This window comes from Sinohyriopsis cumingii, chromosome 1 (assembly GCF_028554795.1).
Source record: "Sinohyriopsis cumingii isolate HCF-2022 chromosome 1, ASM2855479v2, whole genome shotgun sequence".
Classification (NCBI taxonomy): Eukaryota; Metazoa; Mollusca; class Bivalvia; order Unionida; family Unionidae; genus Sinohyriopsis; species Sinohyriopsis cumingii.
This window is the reverse complement of record NC_142961.1, coordinates 69,289,609-69,315,851: the sequence shown is the minus strand read 5'-3', so window position 1 is coordinate 69,315,851 and position 26,243 is coordinate 69,289,609. Positions and strand designations below refer to the sequence as shown.

The following is a 26,243-nucleotide window of genomic DNA, read 5'->3' as shown; positions in this document are numbered from 1 at the left end:
TATATATATATATATGAATTAAGGTGATATTCAATCAGGCATACCAGTATACTAACTAAATTTTGTTTTAATATTCTTTTAAATACTCAATCAAATTGGTTCTCCTTGATCCAGATTGACTAGTTTGTTTTCTATCTTATCATCAATGAAGAAGGTTGCAAGGTACCTCTTGAGTCAAGCAATTCATTTATAAAGCATTAGTAACAAATCAGAAAACATTATCTGATTTTGGCACCTTAAGTTTGAGAAAATGCACAACCATTACCCTCCCCTGTTCTATACAAGCTATCTTTTTTATGTGTAAAACTTTTAAAATTAATTCAAATGTTAAAAGCCCAATTAATAGTTTGCGAAATTTTACAACTATGATGTTTCAGCAAATGGAAACCAAATACGAGCAAAACGTTAACACAGTCTACCAATATATTAAACAAACTAGAGTTATAAACAACAACAAAATTTCAATAAGGATATATAGGTTATATTCTAAAATTGAAAATGAGCAGGTGGAATCCTAAATATGGGTAGATTTATTTAAGTCTGCAAATGCAGGATTTGCAAGTATAATGCACAATTTTCACACATTCTTCTACAGCATTTTAAGTGCAATTTTCGAGACATTAGTAAAAATCCTCCAATCGTGTGTCCTAAGGTAAACCTTGAGAAGTGAAAAGAATAAAATATTAATGTTTTAGCTTCAACAATTGATTAGAAAGAAAAAAATGTTTAATTCTTTAAAATTTGTTATAAAAATGGACATAAAGTAAAGAAAAACTACATTTATTTAAAGTTCTCAACAGCCCTTTTCCATATAAAACTCACTTTCATGTTTTGATTGTCAAAACTATTATGCAATTATTAAAAATCCCCTTCAATTTACATTGAATGGAAATGTTTCACAACATATTCATTTATTACTAAACCTTCAAATTAAATGATATTTGATTTGTTTCCAAAAAGATGGTGTTCAATTTTCTTAGGACTAATTTTACCAAGCACTAGTTTTCATCCACCTTTTCAGAACCATCATGAGAACAGTCACATGTGAAAACATGTTTATTAAAAGTTGCATAAATCCATGAGTATGATCTTGGAAGAAAACAGCAATTTACTGAGAGGAAAAAAAGCAAGACTTTGACACATCTGCTATTCTTGACTTTAAATTTATCCAGCTGCATAAATCAGAATCGATGTCACTTGTGCTACTATAAATTTTGCTCAGACTCCAGGTGAGAAGTTGGACAAAAGGGCATTAAACAGGACAGTACATTGTTTATGTTCGCTGGTTTTTAATAGCATTTTCAACACAATATTGGGTGTATCATGCTAAGGAACTAGGGACCAAGTGCTTTTCCAAGGGACAAATTGTGCCTGCCAATTAGGACTGGCTTTGGCAGACATCAATTTGTTTTGATCTAGCTCACACAAGCACTTTGCTCTCACTCTTCAGTGCTAATAAACACCTACCAGAGGGAGAGCAGACTGATCTCAATTTCTGTTATTACTTACAACATGTGTTAAAAGAGTACCAGAATAAGTTAATTCCCAGGAAACAACCTTTCACACAATAAAAAAGAAGCTGTTAACATTGTCAAACTTTAATGAGCAAATGTTTATTCTGATCAAGTAAAATCTTTCTAGTACTTGCCCTTACTAGACAGATAGAATTTTTTAATGTGTCAACTCCTTGACTTCTTATGAAGCTTCCTTAATTTCTGGTGCTCAAGAAGCCAATGAAACTTAAAATTATTTGTTACCTTATTTATTTTGTGTAACTATATCACAATTAAAAGAAGTGTATAGTAAATTACAAATACTGTTATTTTCTGTTGCTCATAAGTTTTTGGGCTTTAAATATCCACTGCTCTTCAGCTTTAAACTTTTCATGGACAAAATAATGACCAAAACTTTTCTGAACTGATATCTATTTAAGGGATGGGATAAAATGTTGAAGACACATTTTTTTCTTCTGAAAACTCTGATTTCAGGAAATTTATATTTTCTTCCATTTCCTTTCATGCATTTTTATGCACAGCCTTTAATTTTTACTCAACGTCTTTTGTTCTTTTTTCTTACGCAAAAGTAATTTGTATTTTTGGGGTATAGATGCTAAGGAATTTCAAGTTTTTCCACAACGAAAAACTTTAAAGTAATTTACATAAAATGAGATTATTTTACAGAATATAAAAAAAACCCATTACAACTTATTTGCTTTTAAACACACTAAACATATCAAATGATTCTATTTGAACTTTTTGTAAGACAAATGGTTAATTGTAAGTTTTACATGAAATTAAATTATATCATGACTTTGGAGTATTTTATATTGAATTTTTTTAAAACTTTGTAGAGGATAAAAAGACAACTTAATCTCAAACATAACTTTTTGCCTTAAGAGTAACACTTACTACTCCCTCTTTAAGCCAACTGTGATTTCCCTTCAAGAGAGGAAATGCTTTCTACTGGTACACATTATTAACACATTTTCCTATTTGGAGCCCCCACCTGCTGCAAATTTGTTTAGACTGAATGTATTTCCCTAGATAGGTTACTGGTCAAGGTAGCAGGCAATCCAGGCCAGCTACTAGATGGGTGGTCTTCTTTACCTCTGGCTTGTTTTTATTACTTCCACAGGGAGCTGTGATACCTTTGTGCTAGAGGGCATTTTGCAGTGCACAATAGTTTGCATTACATGGTCCAGTAACCTTTAAAAGCTTTTTTTTTTCTTTTTCACATGGCTCTTTTGTTTGTGATCCTGTCACAAAGTTGAATGTGAAATTTGCTTTTGACTAGGTACAGAAAGTAGATTAACCTCAGTTCCAATAGGGTACTGGTTCTTTTCATCTGTATGAAGCCTAATTAAATTTTTTTAAAACATTCTTTATATTACTCCTTTTAATTGGCTACACATCTAAATTCAAGAGGCACAGTACAACACTTGTAATAATGACACATGTGAATTCGTTTTTATCCTACTCCATAGAACAGCTTATGGGATGGTCTGTTTTCAGTCATCTGTCTGTTAGTACAAATGTTGTTGCTACTCCTCCTAACTACTAAGAGGATTTCCATGAAAATGTAACCCTGATTTAAACCATGGTCAAGTTGGTCCTAAGTGAAAATGGTGCTGCTCAGACATCCAATATGTCCACCACAGCAGCCATCATGAAAATCTTATTTTCACTACTCTTCCTGAACAGAGTCATATCAACACCAGGTCTTCACTATTAAACTTCTTAAGATGCCTAGCTGATCTTAAATGAAAATGGTGCTGATGTGAGAACCAATACTGCCACCATGGCAGCCATCTTAAAAATCTTGTTATAGCCCATTTCATGCAGACTTCGGTGAACTTCGTAATTTGCTCAGAATTTTGATCACATGGTGGGTGGTCAGCTGACCATAATAGCCACTCGATAGGTGGCGGGCAAAATATGGCTAACGCTTCAGCATCAACTTCTGTAACTACTTCAACATTGTTTATCGAGTTGAAAAATGAAAATTCAACAGCGATGCTGCCGCAGATATTGACGAAATTTAATATTGGAACCATCCTGTCTTATTTTCTGGAAACTAGGACAGATTTCAAACCCATACGAGAGAGTAGCTTTGAGCTGTTTACATCTAAACATGTACATGTAAGTTAAGAAACGGTGTCAAAGTAAATTTAATCCTGACAATCAAAGAGCAAGTTGTTCAAACTATTAATGTGCATCCGAAATGTCACTATAATAAAATGCGTTTCATATGAGTTTATCAGATTTGTTTTTGAAAGTCTGTGGATAATTTACATATAAATTCCAATCATTTAATTAATCTTATTTCTGAAATATTTCTAAACAACAATGGACGCCATTTTGTTATGTACATGTACCCACCAGTGTCTGATTGGCTGGAGTATAAAGTAACTCGGGAGGTTATTCGGATAATTACGGAGCAACTCGGTTAAATTCGGTATGAAATGGGCTATTGCCACTCCTGAATGGATGGCTATATCAACATAAAGTTTTAACTAAAAGACTTCTTATGTTTAGGTATTAAATGAAAATGGTGCTAATATGACATCCAGTATGGACACCACATCATCAATCTTGAACATTTTCTTATTTTTATTCCTCCCTAATAAATGGATGGTGGTATAAACATGGGGATTTTCACTGATGGTCTTTTTATATTTAGATGGTCTAAAGCGAAAACTATGCCATTCATACATCCAACAGAGCTGGTACCATGACCATCTTAAAAATACTTGTCACTGCTCCCCCTGAATGTAAGATCCTTATAACAGATTTTTTTTTGTACAAAAACACTTCCAATGATGTCTACTTTGTCCTAACTCAAAATGGTGGCAAGCTGATATCCAATATATGCAGCAAGGCAAATAATTTGAAACATTTGTTATCACTGAACAATATTAGAGATGATCTCAACACCTGACAGTTAAAAGGAAGAAATGGTCTTATCTTGAATTCCTAGCAATTCTTTTTGCCCAGTAGAGGACTAGTCCCTATGATGACTCTTCTTCTTTATAAAATTGAAATTTTTGGCCAAATTGGCATTATTATGACAAGAATAATGAGGCTACTTGTGAACTATGATCAAACCAAGCCGACATTTGACCAATGATGACTAAATGAAGAGACTGTATGACTCGATGATTATAAATGAAAACAAAGGAAGTATCTAAACATGTGCCAAAGTTTTGAGAAATGAGATTTACCAGATAATCCCCCAACATTTAAAACAGGAATAGAATTTCAGTCTGGAGATCAGCCTGAGAGTGAGATTTAGTTTATATTTTCCACCAACCAAGTTTAACATTACAAACACAACATTCTTTGTATTTGGCCGGCACAAAACCTTAAGCTCAAAAATCAACCTCAAGTTTGATGATTTTTTGGCCAAGTTGCTTTGTGTCATATTTTGATAATAAAACCCATCGTAAAAACATCTTTCAATAAGACCACCTGTCTTAAGCAACCTCTGAATTTGCCTCAACTCCTGATACTGTAAATCTCAAAAAGACTTGTAATACAGGACTACCTTTCTTCAGGGAGACAACATTTTAAGTGTCCAGCGGTTATCACTAAAAAGTGGTTCTAGCATCCTGTATGAAAGCTAGATTTACAAATATAATACATATGTACTAATTTACAGTTGTACTGACTCAACAGTGAAATATACGATCAGAAATGCAAGGTGTAGGAAAAAAACCTAGATCTTGCTCAATTTAGTTAATTGCACTGAACTGACTTTTTTCAATGGTATAAATTTTCATGGCTTTGTAAAATTGTACATTTTTGTCAGCACTTAATCTTGTGATTTGTGGAAGAGATCTCTTGTTCATGAAACTTCTCAAAACCTGAGTAAACACTCAAGCTCAAATTTTGATATTCAATACTGGAAAGTCTAATTTAGATACAGAATATTTCAAAGTTGTAATTTATTCATCTGAAGATTGCTCATAAACATGGAGAGTTATGTACTGCCTATACTTGCTTACAAGACAAACCCAACTGCAAACTCCACACACCCAGATCTGCCATCATATAATGTGTCAGCAGATCTGGGTATGTGCAGTTTGTTAGGAGTAATCAGTAGAACAAACACTGACACTGATCTGCAGGCACATTATGCTATGGCAGATTTAAGTTTGACTGTGTACTCTAGCTGTTCAGTTTCAAGGGGTATTTGGTGGTTTCCTGAATGGGTCCTGTGCTATTGCCTCCCTCATGTAGTCAATTCACAGGTCAAACAGCAAAGACCCCAGTCTGCTATTTACAGCTGGATGCCTACTATGTACATGGACAGTGTGTTATATGCGAAACTTGTCCAAACATTTGGTTTCAATATTGACAAGACATTATCAGTCCTAAACCCACAAACTGATTGAATAAACCTTTAAGCTAGACTCAAATTCAAGAACTTTTACTTATGGTAACATAATATCTACTGCCACATCCATCTTAAATGCTAGTGAATTCTGGACATGTCGGGGGTGGGGGTGGGGGGCACAACTACTTTCATATGTATGCATAATTGGAGCAAAAAGTGCACCTGGACATAATTATTGATGGACAAACAAAAATGTCACGATATGCCCATAATTATATAAAGCCTATGAAGGGAAACTTTTAAGAGATTTATTCGCAATTTCATGAAAATCTTGACCCTGGGGCGGCAGAATGAATGCTGAAATTAGTGGTTCCTACAGCACTAAAGAGTTTTTTCCAAGGACCTTACAAAGGCTTTTACAGTTTTTTAGGGGCATTTTTTCAATGGAACTTCAACTTTCTCTCCATATATCACTTTGTTTATCACTGGATAAAGAGATACAAAAGTAGAAGGAAAAACGTAAATTTGCCACCACAGCATTAGGGTGCTCCTCCCTTGTGTAACTATTTGTGTCGTGTCTTTGATCCACCCAATTTTGGCACATTTATTTATTCATTATCTTTGAAAAACATGTAAATAACAAAACTTTTGAATTTAAAAGCAACATATATTTTATTAAGTTGTAAAATGTTGTATAAATAGATAAATTCTAGGCGTTTTGGGCAAATTTGCATGAGTTTTGTAGTAAATTCAAAACCTTTCCAGGGATAAAACAAACTTTTTGGAAATTCAAGGACTTTTCAAAGCAACCCTTCGTGTTCTAGGCTATATCAATGTTATAATGTTATATGAACTATATCAATACCTCAAGTTACTTTTTAAAAATGAAAAAGAACAGTATTCCTACCTAACAATGAAGTCAAATTCTGCTCCAACCAACATAATAATTCCCAGAAGGGTTGAAATAGCTCCATGAATCACAGGTGCTGAAGTGTGTTCCAATGACACTAGCATGCGCTTGTTTCTTGACCCAATGGCACTGACAAAACCCTGAAGAAAAAAAAGAATCAACTTGTCAATGACTACATTTTCAACTCAAATATATCTGGAAAATGATGATTGTTTTCATGACTTCCTTCATAATTAAATATTGAAAAATAATTAAAACCTGTATTACTGATAACAAATCTTGTCATTACAAAATCATTTAAAACTTCTTTCTTGCAAATAATGAAATGAGGTCATTGCAGTTATACCATTAACAGCATTTCAAACTCTCATTATGTTAGAAAGGAAATTTAAGAAACTGTTAGCGAAGTAATGTTGATTGTTTAAATACAGTATTATCCATATCATTTCATAATTTCTGTATCTAATCAACACCAATGTGATATCAATATATTACACACATTACAAGAGACTCCCTTTCTGTCCAGCCAGCCTTTTATATATCTAGACATACAGGCCCACACACATACACCAAAGTGATCACTCTGTTGAGTTTCCACAAAACAGGTTCAACAAAAACTAGACTTACCACAGATATGTGAACAGTGAACTCCACCCCAATCCCCACGGTCATGACAAGAATCACAGCTGGTATGGCACTCAGTTTCAACCCCATCAGCCCCATGAAGCCAAACAACTCTAATAATATCATACCAAGCACCACAACCTGAAAATCAACAAAGCACATCTCAGCTAATAATAATAATAATAATAAACAAATCTCTACTATGATTACTAATAATAAGAAAATCTCTATTACAATTACTAACAAGAGACCTAAGAGACCATTACAAACTAGTTGACAGATCTGCTTTAAATTATGAAACAAATAAGCACTTAGACAATACGAGTGAATATAAGCCATTTTAAAATGGTTGAAATGTATAGGACTGGTATGAAGGATGTTAACCATAAATAAATATGCCACAGCTGTGTGCTGCATATTACTGTCTCTCTCAATGATGTCACCAGATCACAACGGCTTGTCTGCTTTCCTTTACCACAAGCATATACCACAAGATAAAAGCAACATATCTGATTTTTGACTGGGTCAAAATTGTTCCAAGGAGTTCCATTTTAAGAGCATGTTTTTTATGCCGATAATAGCAAATGTTCTCTGTTCTTCACTGAAAATTGTACTATTTTACGCGAAAAGGGGGCTTCAGTTGCACCCCCCTCCCTTACCAGTTTTATTAACTACAGCATACCCATGACTGAAATAGAGTACTATACTCTTTGCTCTTGGTTCTGCCCTCCATAACTGCACAGGAAATTTTTACTAACCACATAAAAAGTTAACAATTTTACAGACCCGTTACAAAATTATTTATTTTATTAAAATTCAGCCAATTTCAAAACTAGAGCAAAATAAAATGTATACTTTTGGAGTTGCCAAAACTGGAAGCTGCTTTCTATTCTCTACTTTTCTGTTATCTTCATGAGGACCACATGTTAACCTATACTGTTTAATGCTGTGCCATCAGACACACTAGGCAAAAGCTGGTGGCCCTAGGACTGATCTCTGATAAAGGTATAAGAACATTCTAAGTAAGGTCGACTGACATAATGGATCTATTAAAATATGGACATACCACAACAGCTGCCAGCCATGGGTTCATCATAACTAGTGACAGGACTAGAAAGGTGACTATCAGAATACACAACAGGGCTAACATCAGGTAGAACCTCAGCTTGATATACTGCTCCCAGTAGGTGAATGGAACCCCAGATGGGTAGTTTGGCAGTCCCCTTTCACTGAAGGAATCACACAATGAACGAATTTTCTGGAAAGATTGAGAAAAAAAATGGTTGCAAGATTTGTTAGATTATAAATCTCTAAGAATATTTTGCAATTACATGTGTAAAGGACATAATTTCATATTAATGTTTTTAAATTTGTATAAAACAAGCAAAGATACATATGGATAATGACTGAATACCTATTAATTTATAGCATATAAATTCTACCACAATTGATATTTTGCGGAATTATTAAGTACTAATTTACTAAGAACAATATCCTCCGTTAATTCTTCTACCACTACAATATACAAGTTTTACAAATGTAGAAGCTTTTTATTTTTTTAAGTCTTTGCTATCAAAGAATAAACAAGAATCCTTAAGTCTAAGTTGCTATCAAGGAATCAACAAGAGTCCTTAAAGAGTCCACACAGGCCTCTCCTCTCACACTGAGATGTGAGGCCCTACTAACCATATGGTACAGGACTCTCAATTTTTATACTACAGTTTATATTCACTTATAAGTCAAGACCAAATGCAAACCCAGAACTGCCACCACATAATAAACCAGGAGATCTTTGTAAGTGCAGTTTGTTAGGAGTACTCAGTATAACAAAAAAAAACAGACCCTGATCTGCTGGCACGTTATGCTACAGCAGTCCAGAACCTATGTTTTGTTTTAAGTTTGACTCAACTTGTAAGCATGTATATATGGTAGTTATCCTACACTTTTCTCCATAGTAACCAAAATAAAAAACCAAAAACAAACACTGAATTCAGAAAATCCCAAGTCTCAAAACACACTTCTATCTAACTTGCATGATGTGTAACAAGTTCTGTTCAAATAGTTTAAATAGTTTGTGAGTTATGCTCAGGAAATTAATGTGTTTATGAACAGACAGACATATCCCCCCTCAGATATATATATAAAAAAAACGAGCAAAGAAAAAGCAAACTCACAATGACAACAGAAAGTATTTTTTCATTTGACGACAAGCCTGTCAAGTAGAAAGGTATCACGGCATATATCAGTGGTTGGGCTTTGGGTACTGAAAGGAGAGAAATAAAGGTATTATCTCATATCTCACTGTATCATAATATCTAAGTATTTTTCCAGAGCTCATGTTACATGAATGAAGTCCAAGCATAATTCTTTCAAACAGTTCTGTGCTACAAATCTAATATTCTCAGGTTACAATAGGCTTACAATAATGACAGCTGACTTTTGTAAGTCTTAAACTTCTTGTTCCTGCATAAATATTATTTTCAATACTGGGCTCACCTGTTTCATGCGAAACTCGGGTGAAAAAAATTGTTGAACATTATATATATGTAACCTAACATTATATATACATAAAATAATCTAAAGAATTTTTCAAGTAATTTCTAAAAGCTGCTAATTTCATTAATTCATTCATTTATTTTCTGGTGTATTAATTTGTGTGGCTTTCCAAAAATTAGTTGTTTCTGTACTCAAAGTTTGTGGATTGGGGAAAAAGTCTTACCCACAATATATACAGAAATTTCAATACTGCAAATTTAAATATGAGCTTAAAGGCAGTTCAATACTGCAAATTTAAATCCCATCTTCACTTTTTTAGCATGCAATAAAAAGGGCAGAGAAAGTTCTGAACTGTGAGTGCACTATGCTATGCCTGACACAGGTCTACAATGTTTGCAGTTGAGCATGCAATAACTGATACATATGCACAATGTTTGAAGTTGAGTATGTAATGCCAGATACATGTCTACAATGTTTGCAGTTGAGTATGTAATGCCAGATACATGTCTACAATGTTTGCAGTTGAGTATGCAATGCCAGATAGAGGTGTACAATGTTTGCCATTGAGCATGCAATGTCAGATACATGTCTACAATGTTTGCAGTTGAGTATGTAATGCCAGATAGAGGTGTACAATGTTTGCCATTGAGCATGCAATGTCAGATACAGGTCTACAATGTTTGCAGTTATGTAATGCCAGATACAGGTGTACAATGTTTGCCATTGAGCATGCAATGCCAGATACAGGTCTACAATGTTTGCAGTTATGTAATGCCAGATACAGGTGTACAATGTTTGCCATTGAGCATGCAATGCCAGATACAGGTCTACAATGTTTGCAGTTGAGTATGTAATGCCAGATACAGGTGTACATTGTTTTGCAGTTGAGTATGCAATGCCAGAAACAGGTCTACAATGTTTGCCATTGAGCATGCAATGCCAGATACAGGTCTACAATGTTTGCAGTTGAGTATATAATGCCAGATACAGGTGTACATTGTTTTGCAGTTGAGTATGTAATGCCAGAAACAGGTCTACAATGTTTGCCATTGAGCATGCAATGCCAGATACAGGTCTACAATGTTTGCAGTTGAGTATGTAATGCCAGATACAGGTGTACATTGTTTTGCAGTTGAGTATGCAATGCCAGATACAGGTGTACAATGTTTGCAGTTGAGTATGTAATGCCAGAAACAGGTCTACAATGTTTGCAGTTGAGTATGTAATGCCAGATACAGGTGTACAATGTTTGCCATTGAGCATGCAATGCCAGATACAGGTCTACAATGTTTGCAGTTGAGTATGCAATGCCAGATACAGGTCTACAATGTCTGCAGTTGAGTATGTAATGCCAGATACAGGTCTACAATGTTTGCAGTTGAGTATGTAATGCCAGATACAGGTCTACAATGTTTGCAGTTGAGTATGCAATGCCAGAAACAGGTCTACAATGTTTGCAGTTGAGTATGCAATGCCAGATACAGGTCTACAATGTTTGCAGTTGAGTATGTAATGCTAAATACAGGTCTACAATGTTTGCAGCTCAGTATCCATTGTATGGTACACAAATTCATTAAAAAAATTTTACCCAATGATCAGTTTAAGCAATGTTTTGGATGTCAAAAGTATGTGTAGAATGAACAAGACCAGTCTATGTTACTACTAGAATTATCACACACGGAAGAAACTGTTTCTTACTAAGAATATCGTAGTCATTCTTGTCATGATACCAGTAATTTTTGAATGGGTGGAGGTCGGCCATAGAGGAGTCATAGGCAAAGGCATCATTGGAAACCCATGCTGTCAGATAGTTATAGAAAGCAGGAGGGTATATAATCCCATCTTCACTGACCAAACGCACTCGGTTTATCTGAAACAAAGGAAAATAATCCCCAATAAATGTAACTCACTATTACAAATATTCCTAGCTAAAAAGTGATAAGAAAGAAGTAAATATAAATAATTTCAATTGAATAAGTTCATCAATTTATTTGTTTGGGAACTAGTATTTTAGAAATTCTTTTGAGGATCACCATACATTAATTTATAAAAATATGGATAAACTTATGGCTGACATAATGAGACATAAAACAATAAAATAAAGCAATTACTAGTTCTGAAATTATTACCAATAGTTGAAGGCATTTATAATTTAGAATTATAAACAATGTGACACCTAGCCATCAACCTTACCTGTTCCTTGTTAGTTGGATTATCAACATTTCCAGTTTGAACAAGAAGTTTATATGCAAAGACAGCTTTGTCTGACGTGTTATATTGCTTCCAGCCATCACTCGTTATTTTGCCATTCTTGTATTCCTCATCAAATGCCTCCTGCAGCTCTGAAATGCACAAAATCATTTCATTTCCATATTTGCACAAAATTATTTCTGATCCCACATCTGCACAAAATCTTTGATTCCACATTTTAATGAATATAACACATGCCCGAATTAAGAGCCCTAGATGTTTCAAGCTCAGACTGGGTCTCATAAAATCTTCCATTGCATGTATAGGTAAAAATTATATATGTTATCGCTCCAATCTTCTGTATTAGGTTTAACAAGTACATTGTGTTAAGGATGGCTAGGAAGCGAAAAACTTTACAATTGCATGGTCTATTTCTTACTGTATTTACTGGTAAACAGAATAGACTGTAAAACCTGCCATAACAGAACGTTCTGTTCATTACTTTTAATTTCCACCAGATAGATTTTCTGGCTTACCATATACACTCACTTATAAGTCAAGTCAAACTGCAAACAACAATTATCCTGGTCTGCACATCCAGGTCAGAGTCTATGTTGTTTGTTCTAATGATTACTCCTAACAGACTATACAGACCTAGATCTGCTGTCACATGATGCAATGGCAGATCTTGGTCTGTGCAGTTTGTAGTTGGACTCATCATGTGAGTGCACATGGATATATTATAAAAGAGCTAGGGCTATGCTATGTCATTTGCATTGGGAATTTTTGAGGGATTTTTTTTCCTGCGCTTTTAGCACATTATTTACTACATCATGCAGAGGAAATGGGAGCCAAGTGCCTTTTTCAAGGACACAAACAGGTAGTCATCCCATGCTGGGTATCAAACCCACAACCCTTGAAATACAAGTCTGACAACCTACATTGTGTCAAAGTTAGGTGTATATTATCCACTAACTACAACAGCATTTTAGTTTGATATATTAGAATGATTTGGCATTTTATGGCACGGCAACATGTAGGTCATTTAGTGCCAAGGCAATTGGTGTCTAGCCCAATGATACTCCACAGTAGTCAACTTTTGATAATCAATGGTAGGATTCAAAACTGTAACCTTTTGGTCACAGGTCTAGCATGCTATCCACTGAGCTATCATAGCTCTTATAACTGGATGGATCAAGTGATAGGCCATAACATGTGCAATAACATACCAGTGAGCCATGCTCTGAACAGATCCAACCAAAAAGTGTTAAGCAGTGCACCATTATCATCCTTCACAATCTGTTCCACTCCTTGAAATGCCTGGTGGTACTCCCTCAGTAAACGCTGGTTGTTTGGATAGTCCAAGTCCTGAATGATTGAAAAAATGTGTAAAAATTAAAAGAAAACAAAAACCAAGATAAATGAAAATGAATAAAGGCCAAGTTTGTGAAGTACATTTTCTCTTCATTGCAGAAAATTATACATTACTCATGGCTAAATTATACATTACTCTGGCTAAATTATACATTACTCATGGCTAAATTATACATTACTCATGGCTAAATTATACATTACTCATGACTAAATATCTTGCCATCCAAGGATGATCTACAGCTAGTTTTAATTTCAAAATTAAATATGAATAATGATAATAAGAACTTTAAAAAATACCCAGAAAATTTTATCAATAAATATCTGACATAAATTTGTCAATATAGTCTTTGAAAAAATATCAGCACTTTGATATCAACCTGTATTCACATAACTCAACATGAATGCACACTTGAACTCAAACTGTGATAGCTAGTAAGATAAAAACCGATTAAAATTCAAGAGATTATTACAAAGCATCTATACATTTCAGGCATCTCATAAATATATTTAGGCATCCCATAAATATATTTAAAGCTGTTACATTTTAAAAACTAGAGTTATGACAAAAGCAATTGTTTTGTGTACACTCCAGCTGAGAAGCTTTTTTAATAATACAGACCGGATATACTAATAGACTCCCTGGATGTAACATTTGTACCCTATATGTTACATATATACCTTGTGTGATACATATTAATATCATATGCAACATACAATATATGAAATATGTTAATGAAACTTATCGATTTAATGTAACAATTTTGGTACAATTATTTTGTACTTCTTAAATAACTTTACCTTTGTGACTAAGCGCATGTTGTAAAAGCCAAAGTATTTGGCCTGAGCTTCCAAAAATTTGTACTCGCTTGTTCCTCGAGGCACAACATCTGTGAGATCCAATCCATCTTTGACTTGACCAGTGCCCCAAGATGCAACGATTACAATCACAACAAAAAATATAATAGTGAACACCTGCAAAACAAAAAATGATTTTATGAGTAAATGCACACAATAGACAAAGAATTGTCTCTCATATTCTCTAAAAACTGTTTCTATGTATCTTCTGTGCATAGTCACTTACAAGTGGAGTCCAAATGCAATCTGCATAGACCCAGATCTACAACTGCTTAATGCACAGCAGATCTGTGTATGTGCAGTTTGTTAGCAGTAATCAGTAGAAAAATCAACATAAACCCTGATCTGCAGGTACAATGTGCTATGGAAGATTAGAATCTTTATTGCTTAACAGCTGGACTGAACTTATAAGCAATTATAATGGTATGTGTGTATGACTATATATATCTTTGTGCATGCACACATACACACACACACTTATATCTGTACTTAATAAGATTACATAACATGGGACAAGTAAAATTATATTATAACTGTATTAATGAAACATGAATAGAAATGGGCCTTAAATCAATCAGTAAAAATGTCATCCAAGTATTAACATGAATAGAAATGGGCCTTAAATCAATCAATAAAATGTCATGCAAGTATTAACATGAATAGAAATGGGCCTTAAATCAATCAGTAAAAATGTCATCCAAGTATTAACTTGAATAGAAATGGGCCTTAAATCAATCAGTAAAATGTCATGCAAGTATTAACATGAATAGAAATGGGCCTTAAATCAATCAGTAAAAATGTCATCCAAGTATTAACTTGAATAGAAATGGGCCTTAAATCAATCAGTAAAATGTCATGCAAGTATTAACATGAAAAGAAATGGGCCTTAAATCAATCAGTAAAAATGTCATGCAAGTATTAACTTGAATAGAAATGGGCCTTAAATCAATCAGTAAAAATGTCATGCAAGTATTAACATGAATAGAAATGGGCCTTAAATCAATCAGTAAAAATGTCATCCAAGTATTAACATGAATAGAAATGGGCCTTAAATCAATCAGTAAAAATGTCATCCAAGTATTAACTTGAATAGAAATGGGCCTTAAATCAATCAGTAAAAATGTCATGCAAGTATTAACTTGAATAGAAATGGGCCTTAAATCAATCAGTAAAAATGTCATCCAAGTATTAACTTGAATAGAAATGGGCCTTAAATCAATCAGTAAAATGTCATGCAAGTATTAACATGAATAGAAATGGGCCTTAAATCAATCAGTAAAAATGTCATCCAAGTATTAACTTGAACAGAAGTGGGCCTAAAATCAATCAGTAAAAATGTCATCCAAGTATTAACTTGAATAGAAATGGGCCTTAAATCAATCAGTAAAAATGTCATGCAAGTATTAACTTGAATAGAAATGGGCCTTAAATCAATCAGTAAAATGTCATGCAAGTATTAACATGAATAGAAATGGGCCTTAAATCAATCAGTAAAAATGTCATCCAAGTATTAACTTGAACAGAAGTGGGCCTAAAATCAATCAGTAAAAATGTCATCCAAGTATTAACTTGAACAGAAGTGGGCCTAAAATCAATCAGTAAAAATGTCATCCAAGTATTAACTTGAATAGAAATGGCTTAAATCAATCAGTAAAATGTCATCCAAAAACGTGCAGTTTAACTATGAAACTGGGAAACAACCTTGACGTAAGTTTTCTGGAGGAAGGGACCATAGTATTTAGCAGCCAGTGTTGACAGTGTGGTGGTCAAGCATTCTCTCTGAGCCCTTGATATGCGGTCCTTGCAAGTAATATCATCGTCTGGAGTCAGACACTGTCTGGAGGAGGAGGCACTTGGGCAGCCTGAAGGAACACAGTAATAGATAGTGAACAAATGAATGAATCAATAAACAAATGAAGAAATGAAAGAAAAGGGAAGGAAAATACAGATAAAGTGAGAGGAAAGACAAATATGGAGAAGAAAATGCATGTGGTCTACACATTTAAATACATCATCTTTTTTCATAAATATGTTCTGTATTGAAATTTATCATGATTATAGGCAGTTTCTGGCTAATACAAAGTACTGCAGTGATGTGGTATTCCGTTGGTATTTAATGAAATGTGGGTGTAATCAGCCAACAACCATATCTGCCATTCTAATTTCTTCATAATTTGTCTCTAGAATTACAATGGCAATACAATTTCAGTACATCTATCTAATGATAATGATACATAATGTTAAGGCATCCCTCACTAGTATTTAAGCAGTGGCTATGTTGTTTTTCTCTATATCTGTCCTTAAAAGAAATCCATTATAACAATAGAAAGAGGATATATATGAAGGACCAAATGGACATTGTCGTGTGAAATCTAACCTTCAATAAATTAGGTCATTATGTGTATGATTATTATTATTATAATATTATAAATCAATTTATCATGTTGACCAACCTATAAACTGCATCTGTCAGTATTGTACAGTAATGAATAATTATAGTAATCAATTAGATAACTGATCACTTGAAATATAAAATTGTAATTGTAATCAATCATTGCGCCAAAAAGTTTAATTCACTACCTTTACATCAGTAATCAATACAACACTGCTAAATGTGAATAAGGCAAATCATACACTGCCGTCTCACCTCCTGTGAGTTCTAGTCTTGGGATCAGTCAACGTGGGTATATCATGAAAGCTTCCCAGCAGCTTCCTATGAGTAAGTGGTTTTAACCCCCCATTCCCCATGTTCTTCCTCCACTAGTTATACTGGTTGTCATGTATAGAATATCCTGTGCTTGAAATTAGCATTAAACCCAACAATATTATTATGATATGGCAGATCTGGGTCTGTGCTGTTGTGTATTATTATTATTACACAAGTAAATATACCTGTAGAGAGAGAGTCCATTCTTGTGCAGAACTGGCCCTCAGTTGGTGCTAATGTTGTAGATATATGGTCGCCATCTGGTGTTGACTGTGCAATTGTGTCCCTAGTAAGAAGTTCACTGTAAGAAGGTGGACTGTAGGAGGGTGGGGGACTGTATGAAGGAGGGCATGCTTCTGGCTCTACTGGAGCATGCTGGGATATTGAATGCCCATGGGGTTGAAGCTCAATCACTACATTGCTGTCTGCATAGCTGAAACAAATGTAATTATTATGATAGTCAATTCCTTCACTTCAAACTGCAATACAATTCTTCATTGTCAGCAAGAACTTTTTGGAAACTCGTTAATGAAAACATCTGAGTTTAATTTTGACAATTTAAAGAATTTAAAACGTTAGGGTTGCATTGTTTCAATACTCTACAGTTACATTAGTGTGTCAATCCATTCAGTAATCACTAACACTTCCAGGAACCAAGAAACACTCATCCACAAATACTGCTTCATATCAAGCTGAAAATATTTTCTTCATTAAGCATTTGTCAGCAACCATACTGATTATACAGTCCTCTGACAATGAATGCCAAACATTTTTTCAAGTCTATGTCGAAATGCGTTCTGTAAATGATTAATTACAATGTTTTCTCAATGTTCTGATTAATTATTAAAGTTATTATGTTTAGTAAAACAAGATAAACTGGTCATGAACTTCATGTAGAGACAAGCTGTCATATTTGAAGCAAGTAAAGAATGTGAACATGGATGTGTGAACGTTCATGCCAATGGATGTACAATGAAGCCAAAATATCACCATGACAAACTGTCATCAAGGAGGGGGTAACAAAATGGCAATGGTATTCACCTCTGAAAGCAGCAGAAGACATCTACACGCTTGTTTTCCCTTCGATACAGGTCCAGGCTGCAGATTGCTGGGTAGATTAACAGCACAGATACCAGGTTGAACAGAATTAAAATCCCAGCCTGTAAATGGTAAATAGAAGAAAAAAAATATTTAAAACATCCACAATACTATATACAACTGTCTGTGTCAAGACAATGAAAATAATGAGATTGATAAATTGTGGGCCACTATTTCACATGTCTCATTAAGAGCTCTTTCTCCAGATCTGATCAAAACATTAATGTAGTTTTGTACTTGGTATATATACCCCTTCTTTAAGAAGCAACTGGTGGATGGGCTGGATTGATTTTACTTTACACCAGGTCTTTACCCAAACCTAACATGGAGGAGGGCACATCAAGATTAAGTACTCACTTATTTCTTACTTGGTAAAGTTCAGGATCTGTATTTCTCCAGTACCTGACACAATCAGTAAAGTTTCCTTCCTTCATTTCCTAATATATTTCTGTCATCAATATGTTACTGTATTTCTTTTATGATAAACTCCGTGGGACCTGGACCATAATTTGTATGAAGAAAGTTGGACAATGGACTTGTAAACAAAGGTATTTTTAGCATATATCTTGCAAATTTCTTTAGGTATGGGGTTGGCTCATAATACAGCATGCACTTCTATGGGATGTATATGGTAAAAGACAGAGCAAATTTCATACTCATCTATCTGAAAATCTCATACTGTATTTATCCAATAATACGCCCATGCATGATGACAAACGTACCTCTAATTTAAGAAAAAATGTCCAAAAAATATCTTGGTCTGATAAAAAGCCCCTACCCCCATTATGACAAATTTATTAATGATGTCTTAGTTCTATCATGAACGAATGTGGTAATTATCCTTCTCTATCAACATTACCAACTTACACATCAAACTTTTCTTGATTATGGCAAATAAAGCATGTTTATAGCAAAAAATGGTAACACAAAGTAACCTGGGTAATACTAATTTTCAACAGGTGCTCTTCCATGCCTAAATTCCAACAAAGAATTTATTCCACTTGTGTGACAGTTATTTAAGGTTTCATCTTCTAAAGGATACAGGTTGCTGGTGGTCACAAAACCTATTTCTCTTTCATTCTTGACCATGGCTCCAATGACAAGTAAGAGACAACATTTTCTGCCAATTGAGTTCAAGTCCCTCATTAGTCTGCCTAATGTGCCCTTCCTTCTTGCTGACATTAAACCAGTTAATGAATGACAGTGTCAGAGGCTCCACAATGAACCCTGACCGAGGCAATGACTGGTGTGCTGCCTAATCAACCACTGACCAAGTGGCAGGACATTAGTATGTTAAAATATAATGGATCAACCATGTTGTATGACCTACACAGGATAGCCAAGTCAGTGGAGCATCCGGACTTATAAGTCATGGGTTTCAAGTTCAAACCTCAGTATTGATGGGCTGTTTTTGTTTTGAGTACCCACTGGCAAGTTATCTTGCCTCAGGACAGCTTGTTAGGTCTGTTTGTGGCAAGCACAACTGAGAACAGTGAATGTTATTTGTATAGCAGTAACAAGCTACACTCAATAAACATTATTATTAGGCACCAATTCCAAACCTCCAACCCCTCTTTGCACCATCATCTTCCTCAAATAACAAGTAGTAATATGTTTAAGAGAATACCAGAAGCCCTCAAAAGGACTGATGCTACACTTTGGGAGAAGGATTTCCAGGAATTCAAGATAAGACCATTTCTTCCTTTTAAATGCCGAGTGCTGAAAACCTCTCCATTATTTTTCAGACTAACAGAATTTTCAAATTAGCTGCTGTAGTGAATTTATTGGATATCAGATGGTTGCCATTTTCATTTAGGATAAGGCAAATAATAATAATAATAATAATAATAATAATAATAATAATAATAATAACAATGATAATAATCATAACAATAATATAAATAATAATAATAATAATAATAATAACAATAATAATAATAATAGTATTAATAATAATAATAATAATAATAATAATAATAATATCTTTTCAAAAGGGTAACTCAGTTAAATACAAATAATCTCTATTGTGGCATTCTACTATGAAAATTGTTTTAATTTCAAAATATAGTGGTTCTTCTTAATAAAATCCCTCAGTAAACTGTCAACCTTATTAATGAGGATATGTTCCTGTGTCTCACTGAAATGGTTAAACTTTGTTCAATGTTGCCACCTTTTAGTTCATTTCAGGTCTTGGTTTGTCATCATATGCCGCTACATTCATACATACATACATGCATCCATCCATACATGACAGGAATCAATCATCATTAAATACTTCATTTATTTTAATTTGTGTACCTAATGCATTATTATGATGAACTTCAGCATGCAGGTTGTATATATCCCATGAATACAATAAAAACAGCATGGTACAGTTTTCAGAAAAGTAGAATGCTTGTTGGAATCATACTATTTTTATAGCTACACAGGATAACAAATGGTGCACTGGAAGCCAAATGAATATAAAACATGAGACAGATGGAAGAGATTGTCTGACAGACTTCGTTAGTCTCCATGTCATTCCAAAATGAAGTCTGAGTGAAGAAGGAAGATATCAGTGACTTTTATATGCCATAGGTCTCAAAGGTTCCCTTACATAATGTATATCTTGATTTTTGTTAGGATGATTGAGCCCCAACCGTATGTATGTATGTATTTATGTATCTATGTATTGATGTATGTGAAGTGCTTGGTGCCTCAACTTGAAACTGGATACTAGAATCCAATTAATCTATCCTTGCCAAAAAGGACAATATTTTTACTCTTCATTTGAAAAACAGTACATTTTTAAAAATAAAGATTTAGTTTTTACCTTTGTCCTGCCATTTTCCAATTTCACACAATACTCAATTTGTTCAAATTATCTTTAACCAACAGCTTCATACATTAATATAAACCCATTCTCCACTTTAAAAAAAACAAAACTTACAAAGCTGTGTTACTATTGGAGAAGTCTTTAATTGACAAAAGGTATATAAGGTTCAAACTTCAGTTGTTTTTGACAGCTAAGATGCTGATGTAAAGTTTGTCTTTAAGTGAGATTGACAGGAAATTATCCACTCAGATGACTGCCAACCATTACATGTGCTGGACATAAGAACTTGATTCTGGACCCCAAAATCACATGCCATCACATTACTCATGGACTATCCAGTGACAATAACATAACTGTTACCAATTCTGTAAGAATTATAACAAAAAATCAGTTTTTCCTGCTTCACCTGAGGAATATACAAACGGCTAATAGCTACTTAGTTACATTACCTGAATGGAAAAAGCCCGTAGAGCAGGGATAGGAATAATCGCTGCAGAGAAGAAGGCTAGCATATTACTGACAGAGGTGAGAAGTACGCTTGTTCCAGTCCTTTTCAAGCACTCTCCGGTCTGCTCCTGAAAAACAGGGATATTAAATACAGTGTACATCAGTACTATCTGGCTTACACATTTACAAGGTAAATTTTTATTATACAGTTGATTTGATTGTCTGGTCTTGATTATTCAGTTACTGATAACGCTGAAAGGAGAATGGGCCACATGAAAGGTTGTATGGGCCACATGATAAGGAGTATGGGCCACATGATAAGGAGTATGGGCCACATGAAAGGTTGTATGGGTCGTATATACACAACTTGGCAGTGGGGTATATAACAATCAAAATTAAATTCAAGGTGTCAACCACTTCTTAACTGGCATCACTAATATCCAGCTGCTTATATAGTTTGGTTGAAATCCAACAAAATCTGCACTTCCTTACTATTCAATTCAAACTTCAAACAACAAAGATCCTGATATGCTGTCACATAATGCAACTGCAGATCAGGGTCTACGGTGTTTGATCAACTGACTACCCCTAACAAAACTGCACAGTCTCACATCTTCCAGAAATGGCAGATCTGGGTCTGTGTAGTTTGAAACTGGACTCAAAAGAGAGTAAATATGGTAATAATTGACTTTTACTGCGTCGAAATGAAAGCGAGTAGGCCTGACCTTTACGGGCTATCCACATCACAAAATGATGCAAAATGATGACATCAAACTCTGGCAAGCTCTCGTCTATCAACCAAGAAACCAAATATGGGTGCAATCAAAAGATAATCAATGGATTTATTGTGTAGGAAAGAGAGAAGGTGGGTCCAACATGCCAAGGAAAGAACTATGCTAAATGATCATGTATGAGGGCTGACAATCAAAACTCTGCCAGTGTTTCAACAACATTAATCGACATTATAAATTTAAATGAAACTGAACAATTAAGGGCAATGTTGTGAGAATACAAAAGTGGTGGTTCTAATAAGCAGAGACTACAATTCTGCTAAATGATGATAAAGAATGCTGACAAATGAATTCAGCCAAGACCTCATCAATATCAATCCACACACCTACCTGAGTTGAAGTCCAATAATTTTGTTGTTGTAGTTGTTGTAGGGTTTAACGCCATTTTTCAGCACACGATAGGCTATACATGGCGGCCAGAATTAATGGTGGAGGAAGAACCCGGGAAAACCCCGGAAAGAACCACCGACCCTTGAGAAGCTACTAGCAAGCTTTCTCACATACCCACATTGGCCGAATCCGAGACTCGAACCTACACAGACAGAGATGAGATGGCAGTGATCTGTAATGGAGAGCGCTTTAGACCACTCAGCCACTCGGGGCCCCGAAGTCCAATAAAATCGAGTTGAAGTCCAATATAACTGAGTTCAAATCAAATATAATTGAGCTGAAGTCCAATAAAATTGAGTTGAAGTCCTGTCTAATTGAGTTGAAGTCTAATATAATTAAGTTCAATATAACTGAAAGAGCAACTTTTAGAATCAAAAGTGGGTGGTCCAGCAATTAGGGACAATAATTTCCATTAAATGATAGCATAAAATGCTGACAAGTGAACTAGCCAAGCATCATCACTATCTCACACCACACCACATTTGGTTGAAATTTAATAATAATTAAGAGATTTACTTTACTGAAACCAAAGTGGGATATATAAGATAAACAAGGAGCCCAAGTTAATGACCCCACCCCCATTTCTATGAAAAGCTGGAGACAACAATCAAACCCATCCCAGTAGTTAACTAGTGAAATTTTATTATTCGCAATTAATTTGGATTATTCACATTTTACTAGTGTGCCAATGGTTAACTCTGCATGAGAAATAATCAGAAAGTGTTTAAAAAATTACATGGAATTATCCAAATTTTGGTTCTTCATCTTCTGTAACAGCAGTTTACTCAAAACCCTAAACTCCAGGTCAAGCTACTATTTTGCAGAAGTTGTTGTTGTTGCAGGGTTTAATGCCATTTTTCAGCACACGATAGGCTATACATGGCGGCCAGTATTAATGGTGGAGGAAGAACCCAGGAAATCCCCGGAAAGAACCACCGACCCTCGAGAAGCTACTGGCAAGCTTTCTCACATACCCACATTGGCCGAATCCGAGACTCGAACCTACGCAGACAGAGATGAGATGGCAGTGATCCGTAACGGAGAGCGCTTTAGACCACTCGGCCAATTTTGCAGAAGTAGTGACAACACTAAACAGGTTCAAATGTTACTATTTTTCATTTCTGTGTCATATTTTTCCAATGATGTGAAAATCAGCATCATGATACTAAATGCCATGTAAGTCAGGTGTGTATTACTGCGTATAGGTGAAAAGTTGCTTTTGTTTAATTTGTATATTAATACATCTTCTTTTGGACAATTAACAAATATCAATTTGTAGATCCTCCATTTTTTTCATTAGACTTTATGGTACTTGAGACTTTAATCAAACTGAAATTAAATTAGTTTGAAGAGTTCTCATCTCTAAGGGGGTTCTCTATCTATTTAATAATTATCGTTCAGTGCGATAAGGAACATCAGTGAACAGTTCTAAACCTAACCTTTCCAAAAGGCTACGAATAAACTCCGTCATGTGGAATGAACGAGAACCTTTTGAACAACCACAAAACCTGTGTTAAACTCAAATAAACATCACAATGGGCAGCTATTTGGGAAAATTACTGCAAATTTAAGATAATTTTCTTTTCAATAGAGCTTTATTATTATCCATTCAATGTGTCCTTTACCACTATTGCATGGTACAAGAACACAAAACCTGACTAGTGGGACCTCACAATTTGAAAATTTGATCTGAAAGGTAAAATGTAATCAACAGGCTTGAGAGATGGGGGAACAAGTACACCTATCATGTGTTTCCTAAACAAAGGCATTTTGCTTAACATAACCTATCCTTTTCCCTTACTCTAATACTCTCAAGTACAAAAAGGACATTTCAAATCAATGTTCTAATTAACAAAGATTTTTAAAATTACTTCTGTTCTGAATAATAATAATAATAATAATAATAATAATAATAGAGTTTAATGTGAGTTTATGGCACAAGCACACGGATTTAAAATGGTAAATACGGTAATTAATGAGGCATTTTGTAAAATTATGGACAGGGTTTCTTTGTGCCATCTCTCTTCACAATATGAGCTTAATTTCAAGCTACTTGATTACTACCCATTTTGTACAGGGTTTATTCTAGAAATGATAAATGGAAGGGGGGGGGGATTTCTACCTCCATTTAAAGAATAAAAGTAGTGGGGTGGATTGTTTAGATACTGTAAGGATTTAATGAAGAAATACTGGTTGGGCCTGAAAATGTTATATAATTTTCCTGCATCCAGTTTATATTTCATCACAATTTTGTTTAGAAATTAATGTGAATCACCTACGCAGGAACAGACTCCATTTTGTCTAGTATTTAATTCATATATACAACCTGATTTTTTCTACTACGGTTATTCATATATATAGAACCCAGTGTAAGGCTTTAATGGTAGAGTTACCATATAATATATCTGTGAATTACATTTCATGAAAAAATAAAAAAACATGCTGCTCTTTAGACAACAAAGAATGACTGTAATCAATTAATGCATCATACACTACAAGATGTGTTAATGACATTCAAATTTTAACTGTGTTTGTATTAAGACTAGCCATGCTGTATCACACTGTATTACTTGCTTCTAAGATTAGTCCTTCCGCAAACATCACAGATCCAGACCTGCTGTCACATAATGTGCTGGCAGATCAGGAATTCTGTTCTTTGCAGTTTGACTCAACTTATGAGTATATATGGTACTAAAAAAAATGGTTTTGTTTTGTTCTTTCTGAAGGATATATTTCATACACTGGTAAAATATTGGTTAAGGTTTCATATAGAACTTGTTTATAGAAACTAATATAGTACTATCAATAGCATATATCTGAAAATTATCACATCTAATAATTTTTTTAATAAATAGGTTTAGAACATTAAATAATAAAAGAGTCTGACAGAAGCAAATAAACAAGCAGAATTTGTTTTGGAAGAAACCTACCTTGAATGCAATATGCTTATTCTTTGCATTTTCTGCATAAGTGTGTGCAATGAGAAACATGTCATCAACACCAAGTCCCAGGGCAAGGAATGGAATTATCTGCAAATTTAAAGATAATTATTCATGAGCTGAAATCATATAAATGATGACAATTCATCCAATATGCACCCAATAATATGAAATAGCTAAAAACAATTATCAAATAATCCTGATTTCATCAGACACTTGAATGGCAACCATTTATTATTACAGCAGTTACCCGGACAGGTGTGAAGATTTCATAGGCGTGCATTTAAAAAGACCTCATTAAAAATTCTCTGTATTTTGGATAAACTACATAGTAAATATTTAATTCAAATTCTAACTTGATCTTTCAGCAGTATCTATCTTGCACAACATATAACTCTTTTGGTATACACCCACCCATCCCCATGTCTCCTCCCTCACCTACTGTATATGCTCAATCATGTGAAGAAGTACACCGCCCATGATCACACCAGATACATGCTGTAGCACTACTATATAAGCATGATCCAAAAGCAAACTGCACAGTCCATGATATGCCATTATACAGATCTACCATCGCTTAATACAACAATAAATCCAGGCATGTTTGTTGTTCTAATTCCTAACAAACTGCATAGATTAAGATCTGCCAGCACATTATGTAATGGTACATCGAGGTTTAAGAAGTTTGCAGTTCAATTGGACTTGCAAGCAATTATATATGAAAGCTAAGCCAAGTGCAAAGTTTGTTTGTTCTTCTTGTTAGAATTGAAAC

General features: G+C 34.4%; 1 protein-coding gene across 2 annotated transcripts in view; it reads right to left on the bottom strand.

The window, feature by feature from the left end:
* Window positions 1-26,243, bottom strand: part of LOC149807074 (protein patched homolog 1-like) — a 100,685-nt gene that overhangs the window by 22,675 nt on the left and 51,767 nt on the right. The window contains exons 12-24 of one of the 2 annotated variants that reach the window (XM_089961510.1): window positions 25,463-25,561; window positions 21,354-21,479; window positions 18,033-18,151; window positions 17,177-17,424; window positions 15,986-16,146; window positions 14,228-14,401; window positions 13,285-13,423; window positions 12,059-12,207; window positions 11,564-11,735; window positions 9,544-9,632; window positions 8,436-8,627; window positions 7,373-7,510; window positions 6,743-6,885 (exon numbers count right to left, since the gene is read on the bottom strand). In XM_089961510.1, coding sequence (XP_089817636.1) covers window positions 6,743-6,885; window positions 7,373-7,510; window positions 8,436-8,627; window positions 9,544-9,632; window positions 11,564-11,735; window positions 12,059-12,207; window positions 13,285-13,423; window positions 14,228-14,401; window positions 15,986-16,146; window positions 17,177-17,424; window positions 18,033-18,151; window positions 21,354-21,479; window positions 25,463-25,561 — 1,949 coding nt within the window. Of the gene's footprint in view, window positions 1-6,738; window positions 6,886-7,372; window positions 7,511-8,435; window positions 8,628-9,543; window positions 9,633-11,563; window positions 11,736-12,058; window positions 12,208-13,284; window positions 13,424-14,227; window positions 14,402-15,985; window positions 16,147-17,176; window positions 17,425-18,032; window positions 18,152-21,353; window positions 21,480-25,462; window positions 25,562-26,243 lie in introns of those variants that run through there. The other variant, XM_089961518.1, reaches the window with a different exon arrangement.